A 12,600-nucleotide genomic window follows, 5' to 3' on the forward strand; every position below is an offset into this window, starting at 1 on the left:
CGTTACAACTTTTAATCGAATAATATGTGTGTAACGATTATTTGGCGATACCTCATAATTTTGATTGTATTATTGCTTGTTAATTGCAGTGAGAATTCCCAAAAATATCTGTTTCAAGATCATTCGAATACGATCACAGTTTTCGGGTGCAGTGTTGCCAAATTAGCCAACTTTTAGCCAGACCTGAAAACTTTGCTACTCAATGTAGCGTGTGAATACTTTTTAGTAACATTTTGGAATCGATTAGCATTTTTAATTTCATTTGAGATTTGGCCGTATTAGTCTGACGTGAGTTTACTGTACACGCCCATAACGCTTTCTCATTTGAAAATTGCTTTATTATATTGTACATGGTCGACGTAAATAGATGGATCGTTGCGACTATCGTTTCGATGGATCAACTAGATAAATCTCACCGTGTACGAGGGGCTTTATGTTTTGTACAAGAGAAAACATTTAATTGGTCACATTATAATTATGATAAATGATGCCCTTTAGCTTTTATATTTTATATACATTTTATTTTATATATTATAGCTATTTTACTTTATATTTACATCCCAACTATCTGGACGAGTGGCGGTTTTCCATCGTACGTTTTCAAGGCACTTTCTTCCATGCTCAACCACTCTTTGGAATTTAACTTCCAGTAGCAGTATTTCCAAACCGATACGACAACATAACCTTCAAGAAAAGAGCATATTCCTTTTTAAAAGGCCGGCAGCACACCTGTAATGCTTTTGGTGTTGTGGGTGATCATGGGTGGTGGTAGTCACTTATTTAGGTGAGCCGCATGCTCGTCGAGCCCCCTGTGTTGTAAAAAAAAAATATATTTTGTACTTATGTTTTAATTATTATATATTCATATTTCTTTATTAACCAATGTAACAGTTTTCGTCACACAATGGCAAGTCAATATTTACATTATAATTTTGAAATTAATAAAATAAATAATAACAATAATAATACCATTTAAATTATAAAATAAAAATAACATTACAAATTAATTACAGTTAAAATTATAAATTAGTTAATACATGACAATATAATGGTGACTGTATACCACCAATAATGATGACATCAATTTATAAAATTGGAATTGTCACACTTCTTACAGTTAAACATAAGTAAATAATAATGCTATAATTTAATATTGGCGTTTAGGTATTCGGTCACGTTGTAAAAAGAATGTTGTTCAAAATATGTCTTTATTTTTTTTTAAATTCATTTCTCGGCAATTGCGTTGCTGTATTTTTTTTATGGGTGAAAATGGCATGGCAACCCCGCCTGCGCTAACGGGATACGCCGGCGGAGCACCAGTGAAGGGTGACAGATGAGAATGAAAACAGGTCAGTTAGTCCATCATGATGAATTCATCAGGAATTAACCATGATAGTTTCCAGGGAGAACCGCGAGGAGGTCGACCTGGTTGGGTATATTGCTAGCAATGGGATTCTCAGTCTCCATTACTAACAACCCCTTTCCCCCCTGCATTGCTGTATTGGGTAATTTATTTTATATGTTATTCGAGTATGCCTTAAACGTAAGCGCAAATGTCGCTGTAATATAATTGTACCTCTATGGGTTAAGTACTTGACAATAAATTATTATTATTTTCACAAGTTTGAAATGTATCTAAACATTTATAATACGTAAATGTTATTTAAATGTGAAGGCTAAAACGCTCTCACGGATTTGTATTAAATGCGTGGATGTAATCTGTGTTTAGTTTTATATAATTTTTACCGACTTCGAAAAGCAGGAGGTTAGAATTCTATCAATTTTCAACCGACTTAAAAAAAGGGGTTTACAATTTGATTGTTTTTTTTTTCTATGTTTGTTATAATATCATTAATTGTACACCGATTTGGATTTTTTTTTATCTGAAGGGAAATATATTATTTACAGATTGGTTCCATAGATATATTATCAAAATCAATTTAAAAGTTTAGTTTTTAAGTAAAAATAACTGGTTTGCTAAAGTTGTAGTCGGATTTTTTAGGGAACACTATTTAATTATGTTTAGTGTGATATTTTTTTTTAAATTTCTAACAATGCAGAGTGGGAATACTCAATTTGCCGGTATATATGAAGTTTTTTTTTTATACCACTGGTGTGGCAAACAAGCATACGGCCCACCTGATGGTAAGTGGTTACCGTAGCCTAAGAAATTGAAGCAATTGTCGGAAACGGCAAATACGATGAATTCGTTAATTTCCAATTATATGTAATATGTATTTAAACGTGTTGTATTTAAACTGAATAGACGATTTTCACAATTTGTTTTTATAATCTTTTTATAGTTGCGTAAATATTAATAGTCTAAATTTGTAAGACCTTACCTTATAATAGATAAATAGTGTACCTCTCTATTGTAAAACTTCTTCTATATTAGTAACAGTACAAGTGATATAGAATCTACACTTCGATGAACTACGTAGATAAATCATTTGCTGGAATGGAACGGGGCGTGCAGCGATGCGAGTCGTGAACTTCTACGAACGTAGAAAACTGGTTCTGTCAAAGCTTGTAAACGTCTGTTACATTGATAAAACTAATCTTTATTGTCTGAGATAGTTAACTGTATATATGTATTTATGTTATTTATTTTCTTATCCTTATTCCTTATCTTTAATAATATTAAATTATACATATTTTTTTATACAACTTAGAATTGCAAACAAGCTAACGGCCCACCTGATGGAAAGTGGTAACCGTCGCCTATACACATGAGCAGTGCCATGGACATAACAGAGTATACTGTTTCGCTCATGATACCCCCCATGCGTTGCCATTCCTGAGGACTCAGGTGTTATTCCTCAGTACCCTGTAAATTCACGCCATATCCCATCCTTCAAACAGAAACAGCTATGCAAACACAACTGTTTTACGGTTGAAACACGAATGGGACAGAGGTACCCAAGCAATCGACTTTTGTACAAAGTCTCCCACTGGTAAGGTATATTTAAAATTCAGTTTGTTTGTAACCTCTAGACGCTTTAACAGCTAGTCCAGCCGTTGTGAAATTTTGCATACACTTGCCCCCTTATTCCATATATAAAAACTAAAGTCTAAGTAAACCTATTTTATACAGTGTTTTGTCACTTTCTTTTAAATTGAGAGATTACCACAAAAGAAAGAGACAGAACAGTGAAATAACTAGATTAGTTTTGTGACGGGTTTGACACCTTTATGATAAGGATATCTGAATTTTTATCTCAGTTAATCAATATGTCTTATGTATAATATTATATATTAAATATTTTTAGTGTGTCGTGTCTAATGTAAAGTTCATACAGTAAAGTACTAAGTACAGATTAGGCCAGTCTTATATTTTTTATAGAGTAAGTTATTTACATTAATATATTATGGCTCCTTGGTAGTTTAATAAAAATTACGTAGTTTGGTTTGAGTTAATATAATTAATATGCCACTTTGTATAAATACCGTTACATTTAAATAATATAAATATTTAGATAAACGAGTTCTGGCGATATTTCCCTCCTAATCCGTAAAGCGATGATACAATGCGAATTTATAATTCGAATATCAGTTACTGGTTTCTAAAGCGGCTTCCAAATAAAGGAGCTTCTGTGACATTATTACTTGAGAACGAAATGTAGTGCCACACTCAATATTGCTTTTGTCTAGAAAAGATTTCCTTAGCAATAAGGCCGCCTTTTGTATCATCTCTCATGAATATTTTATTGTAATTATTATTTTTTTACTTGATGCAATAAAGTGTAAAATAAATAAATATTCCTGAGGTGTTTGTTATGTATTAGTTTTTAGAATAAGAATTCATTTATTTGCTGGAATAAGGTACATTTTTATTGGTGTTGTCACATTAGAAGAGAATTAGTCTAGTCTTATTCTGCCATACTGTGGGCGTGCAAATATAAAAACTTATTATACAAAAAATTATATTAATAATATAATATAAATTTATAGCAAATTTATATAATATTATTTATAGCTATAATACTCGATTACTTCGTAAATTCGATTCAATACACGGCAACGTATTTTAAGGTACGAGTATTTCAAGGCATTTTCTTCCACGTATAAACACGCTTTGGAATCAACTTCCAGCTGCAGTGTTTCCGTTTGGATATAACATCGTAACCTTAAAAAAAGAGCATATTCCTTTTTAAAAGGCTGCCAGCATACTTGTAATTCCTCCGGTGCTGTGTATGCTCATGAGCAACGATAGTTATTTACCATCAGAACTGCATGCTCATTTGCTTTAAATTAATTCGATTTAAATCGATTTTGAAGCTATAACCTAAATATAATAATAAAATCATCATCATCACAAATAGTACTCAAAAACAAGTCTATCTAAATAAAATATGGTTGGCATTGATTTTTAAAACTACCATGAGCTTTAATAAGTACCCTTCGCAGCTACAAAGCGCCACTGAGTCGGATAGTAGCGGAAATACCGAGGTAATGACGCCCGTGCGGCTGCAATTTGCTTTGACCACGCTCTAGGGCTCGTTTGTATTGGTGCGTGTAACAGTACATAATGGGGTTTATAAGAGACTGGAATTAACGCTGCCGCTTGAGTACTATGTATTATTATGATCATTTATACATGTTTTAGTTGAAAACTAGTGTTTTGCTTTCTGAGCAACATTCCCACTGGTCTATGACCTTTTCAATCGACTTCAAAAAGGTGGTACTCAATTCGGTTGTATTTTTTTGTTGTTGTGTTTTTTTTGATGGGTGAAAATGGAATGGTAACCTCCCGCCTGCGCTAACGGGATACGCTGGCGGAGCACCAGTGAAGGGTGATCGATGAGAATGAAAACAGGCCAGTTAGCCCATCATGATGAATTCATCAGGAATTAACCATGATAGTTTCCAGGGGGAACCGCGAGGAAGTCGACCTGGTTTGGGTATATTGCTAGCAATAAGATTATCAATCTCCGTTACTAACAATCCCTTTCCCCCCAATTTTCTGTTGTGTTTGTTACTTCGTAATTTCGTCAGTTCCAAACTGATTTGCAAAATTCTTCTTTTTGGCTGCAAGGGTACACTTATGGATTGGCACAATAGAAATTTTATCAAAATCTGTTCGGTAGTTTAGATTTTAGATCAAAATACTCGTATTTGATCACAATTGAAGTCATTTTTATTTTTTGCGTCACAATCTTTAATTATTGCTACTTCATAGGTACTTATCAATTTGATTGTAGTTAATTTACTCGTGCTCGTCTTCAAGCAGTAGCTGAAAGGGAATCGGGATATTGGTTGCAGGCATTCCCGTCAACTAATACTGGAACGCTTCTCGACGATTGCTCCTTTACATTATTAATAGGTTTGCGGTTGGGTGTAAAAATAGTTCAGCCCCATCGTTGTAGCTGTGGAGCCTCAGTTGAAGAGCTGGGATACCATGGTCTGTCCTGTGTGAGAAGTGCAGGTCGAATACCTCGCCATGCCATGATCAATAACATTATTCATAGGGCACTTGCGATGACACAAATACCAGCGATTTTGGAACCAAATGGCATTTTCCGTGAGGATGGGAAACGACCTGATGGCGTAACTTTGGTTCCTTGGAAAATGGGAAAATGCTTGGTGTGGGATGCGACGTGTGTAAACACGTTAGCTCCAAGCCATTTATCTAAATCGTCCTCTTGTTCGGGTGCTGCGGCGGTGACAGCGGAAGCAATAAAGAGGCGTAAATACTCACATCTGGAGGGGTCTTATTGTTTTCTGCCATTTGCTGTAGAGACGATGGGCCCGTGGAGCCCAGATGCAAAGAATTTTTATCGGACGATCGCAGCGCGCCTTATCGAGGTTACTGGTGACCCAAGAGCTGGTAGCTACTTTGCCCAAAAGATAAGTTTGGCAATCCAAAGAGGTAATGCTGCCAGTATCTTGGGTACGCTGCCTCGGTGTGGTGCGTTGGGAGATTACTTTTAATTGTTATTAGTATTTAAGGAATTATGTAAAAAAAAAAAGAATTAAATTATTAAATGTAAATCGTTAAAAAAATATTTACTAGAGAGAGACTTTGTATAAAAGTTGTCTGCTTGGCTACCTCTATCCCATTCGTGTTTCTGCCGTGAAGACTGTTCAAAAGTCGTCGGCTTGGCTACTTCTATTCCATTCGTGTTTCTGCCGTAAAGACTTTGTACAAAAGTAGTCTATTTGGTTATGTCTATCCCATTCGTGTTTTTGCCGTGAATACTTTGTACAAAAAACGTCTGCTTGGCTACCTCTGTTCCATTCGTGTTTCTGCCGTGAATCAGTTGTGTTTGCATAACTGTGGTTAGGTTTAAAAATTGGGATACGGCAATGAAATTACAGGGTACAATGACATCTTAGTTCACAGGAACGGCAACTCATGAAGGATATCATAGGCGACATAGTATAGTCATGTTATGTCCATGATACTGTTCATGTCTGTAGGTTTATAGGTCCACATTCCAATAGATGGGTCGTCATCTTGTTTGCCATTTTAAGTTGTATAAAAAAAGTTATTTTGAGATAAATGTATTTATGTCTTTCTTTTTAACATAATAAATTATACTGTGACGCACATGATGTATAGTAGCGATCTTTCTGATATTATAAATGCTTAAAAAGTAGTAATGGCTACCATACATACATACCATACATACAATAATATTCTTATCATAGTAACAGTTATCATTGTGATTGCGTGATGTTTATATTAGCATATTTGATTTTTATCTACCTGACGTGATACACAAACAAACGGATGTAGATAGAAGCGTATAGCATATAGATATGTATATTAGGTTGTTAACATTGGAAATTTCTAGAGTCGCCTGGGGTCGAACTCAAATTCTCGTACGCAAGATGAAAACCAAATTGTTACCTATCTTATTTTGCTTTTCTCAAAGAGACATGATTTGAAAAATGGATCGGAGTCTGAAGGTTATAACAAAATTGTTCTTTATTTTGATTTTAAAATTTGATTTTCCTTTTTTCTGTTTGGAAATTGTATATATATATTTTTTTTATACTGAACAACCGATGAATTAAGTTCAACTTTAACAAAATTAGCATTGGAATCAGATTACAAATAAACGCAATATATATTTAAAAAAAATGCTAAATTCCTAGAAGTCACAAAGAGACCAGTGTTTAAATCTCTCTCTCTATATATCAAAAGCTTTTATATATAAAAAAGAGAAGAGCTTAACCCCTTTTTTATGTTTTTAATGTTAACAAGATTTTAAGATTTTGTATCGTAAAAATACAGTGACTTCAACTGTTACATTATTACGCTATTTGTGAATAGACCTTATTAATATAAAAAAAAGAATCAAAGTCGGTTCAGAATTTGTGAAGAGATCGCTACAAAAATTACAGTTAAGAACCTTCGTTATATAGTCGATTAGAAACTACGATATGTGATAGGAGATCGCGTTGCGAATCTTCCTTAGGAGGGCCTCTTAATTTTAATGGTCAGCCTTCATGGCGCCATGATAATTTGAAGAATACCGTGAGCCAAAACCATAAAACAATAGAAGGAGGCAAGCTATTCACGGACAGTGAATTCTTACCGAAATAGCAGCCATTTGTTAATAGTATCCACCAAATGTTGGTACATTCGAGTTGGGGCAGTGGAATTACTACTACATCGCTATAAATAGGTATTAATGGTGAACACTTTAGTTTATTACTAGACTCGTGTTGATCTAATTAATTGTAACGATGCCGAAGATTAATGAGTACAGTACACTATTTAGAGACGTCCATCTGTGCTCCATATTAAATTAAATTATAGTAAATTTACTTTTATGTATGTATTTATATCTATATTTAGTTGCTCCATATTAAATTAAATTATAGTAAATTTACTTTTATGTATGTATTTATATCTATATTTAGTTGTTTGATCACATATAAGACTTCTCCATTGTATGTATATGTAATTTATATGGTACCTAGTACAATGAGGTATATTTATGTATCCATTTTATGTTTTCGATATTTTAGATTGCATAATTGTAATCTGTTTTCCAAAAACTTCTAACCAAACTTTACCAGAGGGAGACTTTGTACAAAAGTCGATTGCTTGGGTACCTCTGTCCCATTCGTGTTTCAACCGTGAAGCAGTTGTGTTTGCATGGCTGTTTCGGTTTGAAGGGTGGGATATGGCGTGAATTTACAGGGTACAGAGGAATAACACCCAAGTCCTCAGGAATGGCAATGCATGGGGGGTATGATGGGCGAAACAGTATACTCTATTATGTCCATGGTACTGCTCATGTCTATAGGCGACGGTTATCACTTTCCATCAGGTGGACCGTCAGCTTGTTGGCCATTCTAAGTTGTATAAAAAAAAACTGGAGTAAACACGTTTGGTTAAACATCACAAGGTGAAAATAACTTGTAATATACATACAAACAATGTGGTATTTTTTTAGGATTACTTAACTTTTTAAAATACCCAAATACAGACAAATTGATATGATTGTCGTAACCTACTTTTGTTGAGTCGTTAAAAAATAGTATGCATATAACAGTAAATTAAATTTCTTTTATTATTATAAAACTATTACTAATTATACATGCTGTTAAAGTTATTTGTTAAACTGGTGAAAGTATTCCATAAAGCGATTTGTTATCACATGTAATTAACACGTCAACTGTAGTTTTTTTTTTATATACTCAGTAACTGCAAAAGACTTGCGTTTTATGTCCAAGATTAATTATTCTTTTAAGATTTATTACACGTACTTTTCTATGAATAAACATACAGATCTCGTTATGCAGATGTACAATGTTTGCAAAGTGCATCCCGCACGCCATTCTTATTAATGTACTTAATCGATATAGTTCCAAAACAATCGTTAAATCGCACGCCATATTGGAATATTGATTTGCCAATTCGTGTGTATGTTGGCCAACATGCGATCGTAAATCGGCTAAGGTTTCGGTTGAGTTATCGATTTCGTTTTTAATTGTTGATTTACAAAGACATTGATTGTGTGTTCGACAAGGGTCAGTGGGATGCATATAAAATTTGAGTGCGTTTGACTGTAATCTCGCCTGAGGTTTTAAATGGACGATAATGAAATAGTAACTCCGCCTGTGTAACTGGCGAAGCACCAGTGAAGAGTGATAGGAGAGGATGCAAAGGCAGATCAGGTAGCCCATCATGATGAATTCACTTAGAACTAGACACGATGGTTTCTAGGAGGAACCGAGAGCAGGATGACCATAACTAAAGATCCTTTCTCTCCAATCACTTGATTTTAAGAAACAATTATCTAATGTGAAAATCTAAATAAAGGTCAAATCCAATCAAAGACCCCATCTTAAACAAATCAAGAAATAGACCTTGGAAGAGATTTCTGCTCCTTAGCTGTTTGTATAAGAAATGATGGTACATACATGAGCTCCCTGCCGAGGTTTTCCCGAGAGACTACAGCATGGGGTTCTTCAAAAGGGGGGTAAAGATAAGAAAGGGGGGGTGAACTTAGAAATGATAGTAATCAATGTTTCATACTATGTGTATTGGTCGATTCGTTTTTAGATTGGTTTTTACATAGTTTCCTTTGATTACATATTATATATTTTTTTTCATTGAACGCTCTAAAACAATGTCACAATTGATCAGGCTTGTAGAAAATTATAAGCAAACGCTATTCTATTTCAGACCATCAAATCTCCCAGCTAAATGTACGGAAGAGGCTCTTCGGCATAAGGCGGAGCACGCACGAATGGTGGAGGCGGCGAGGCGTCGAGTGGAACGTGAGGCGGCGGCGAGGCATGCCCGCCTCCAAGAGTCGCTGAGGGTCGAGGAGAGGCTCGCAAGGCACGCCAAGGAGTGGACGCAGAATATACTCCCGGATTGGCAGAATATGTAAGTTCCTGTTTCAATATGGAATGATCTTTCCCGTTTTTTATTTATGCAACTTACAATGACAAACAAGCTGACGGCCCACCTGATGGAAAGTAGTAACCGTCGCCTATAGACATGAGTTATAACAGAGTATACTGTTTCGCCCATGATACCCCCATGCGTTGCCATTTAGGACTCGGGTGTTATTCTTCTATACCCACTCACTGCCATATCCCACCCTTTAAACCGAAACACAGCCAAAGCAAATGACTTTTGTACAAAATCTTCCTCTGGTAACTAATCCGTGGCGTTGTTCTTTTCATTCTACATTCTCAGATCCTTCAAACGTACTGCGAAAAAGGGATTAGTGATGTGGCATATTGCGACTAACCTTTTAGAGTAGAGTAGGGACATTCATGGACTATAATGTCCCTACATTTGCTTAGTATACTGTGATCATATGTGCTACTATAAATATATATTTTTGGGGGAAAAGGGATTGTTAGTAATGGAGACTAAGAATCCCATTGCTAGCAATATATCCAACCAGGTCGACCTCCTCGCGGTTCCCCCTAGAAATTATCATGGTTAATTCCTGATGAATTCATCATGATGGGCTAACTGGCCTGTTTTCATCCTCATCAATCACCCTTCACTGGTGCCCCGCCAGCGTGTCCCATTAGCGCAGGCGTGGTTACTCCAGAATCCAACGATAAAAAAAAAAAAATATATATATATATATATATATATATATATATATATATATATATATATATATATATATATATATATATATATATATATATATATTTTGTAATAAGTCTCCCGCAGAGTGCACCGACCTATTTCAACGTCGCGTGTGACTATTGTATATGTGGTAATTTAAATTTCAAAGCTGAATTCAGTATGTCTAACGTCTTATATTAATTGCAAGCGTAATATTATAAATTAATTAGTTTCAAGTAAATAACAGAGACGGTATGAAAATTACCTCTATTGTGTGACAGTCGACAGTAACGGAAGAGAAAATTATCAACCCGGCAAAATTGTTTGACATTGTTTTGTTGGAAATGCTGAGCAAGTAATTATTGCGTGTAGATATTTGACAATAGTTTCTTGTGTCTCGCTGATATTTATTTTTTTTCGCCTATAAACATGAGTACCATGAACATAACAGAGTATACTGTTTTGCCCATGATACCCCCCATGCGTTGCCATTCCTGAGGACTCAAGTATTATTCCTCTGTACCCTGTAAATTCACTGCCATATCCCACCCTTCAAACCGAAACACAGCCATGCAAACACAACTGCTTCACGATTGAAACACGAATAGGACAGAGGTACCCAAGCAATCGAAAACTTTACTTACATATAACTAACTACTACTACTTATAAATTCAAATTTATAGTACTTTTTGTCTGTCATTAGTCTATTTGTGCCTTTCAAATACATTCAACTGTTTGTTTATGTAGATCCAATTTTCTGTCATTACTTGTACATACAAGTGCGATGATCATTTGCAAAATTATGTTTTTTTTTACGGAAACGTAATACCGCGTCATTACCTCTATGTATTTATAATAAGCACATGACTATAATTTGAAGTTTGGATTCATGTTGACGCTGTGTCACATTATCAAAAATGGTACACTAGAGTAGTCAAGGCTTGCTGAACAAATCATTAACTTATTACGAATTGAAAATGGCAGCGCATGAAGGGTATCATGGGCGACACAGTATACTCTGTTATGTCTATGGTACTGCTTATGTCTATAGGCGACGGTTATCACTTTCCATCAGATGAGCCGTCAGTTTGTTTGCTATTCTAAATTGTATAAAAAAAAGAGGTTTTGAAGTAAAGATCCTGTGCAGACAAATTGTTACGGTAGATTTTCCAGCTATCCTAAGACCTATTTAGAGGATAGAATATGATAAAATAAAAATAAACTCTATTCCATAGATTCTCGACCCATTTTTTTTTTGTACTGTGTGTGTTTGGAATATACTGCAATTACTCTTTTTATTTGCATATTATCAGCCGATTTCTTCTACGTGTGGTGGTCTAAAGGGATCACAGAGGGAGACTTTGTACAAAAGTCGATTACTTGGGTACCTCTATCCCATTCGTGTTTCAACCATGAAGCAGTTGCGTTTGCATGGCTGTGTTTCGGTTTGAAGGGTGGGATATGGCGTGAATTTACTGAGTACAGAGGAATAACACCTGAGTCCTCAGGAATGGCAACGCATGGGGGGTATCATGGGCGAAACAGTATACTTTGTTATGTCTATGGTACTGCTCATGTCTATAGGCGGCGGTTCCCACTTACCATCAGGTGGGCCGTCAGCTTGTTTGCCATTCTAAGTTGTATAAAAAAATCATTTGTAAACCTGCTTTATGTCATGTACCTACTTACGGGGTCCAGTATCCACTAATGGACGGTGGTTGACGATGATCACGTAGTAATCTCTATAAATAAATTAAAACATTGGTCCGAGAATTTTTGCGATTTGTAACGCTTTCCGCGTTGCGAATTACAGTGGAAGAATTCTTTGGCTCATTTGTCGTTTTTGTTAAATGTTCTACGTAAAAATAACTAATTTACTGTGCGTCGTGTAGACAGAGTTTTATATTCGTCTAAATTTTTAAATTTTATTTGTCCTCTGATAATTCGAATTATAAAAAAAAAAAAAACTTATAACCGATTTTTTAATTTTAGATTTTTTTTATACAACTTAGAATGGCAAACAAGCTGACGGTCCACCTGA

General features: G+C 35.1%; 1 protein-coding gene across 1 annotated transcript in view; it reads left to right on the forward strand.

The window, feature by feature from the left end:
• The window catches only part of LOC113519967 (TBC1 domain family member 12-like), a 68,964-nt gene that overhangs the window by 46,718 nt on the left and 9,646 nt on the right, over window positions 1-12,600 (forward strand). The window contains exon 3 of the mRNA XM_052894047.1: window positions 9,647-9,853. Coding sequence (XP_052750007.1) covers window positions 9,647-9,853 — 207 coding nt within the window. The remainder of the gene's footprint in view (window positions 1-9,646; window positions 9,854-12,600) is intronic.

Source organism: Galleria mellonella, unplaced genomic scaffold (assembly GCF_026898425.1).
Source record: "Galleria mellonella isolate WM207_F2 unplaced genomic scaffold, CSIRO_AGI_GalMel_v1 utg19, whole genome shotgun sequence".
Lineage (NCBI taxonomy): Eukaryota > Metazoa > Arthropoda > Insecta > Lepidoptera > Pyralidae > Galleria > Galleria mellonella.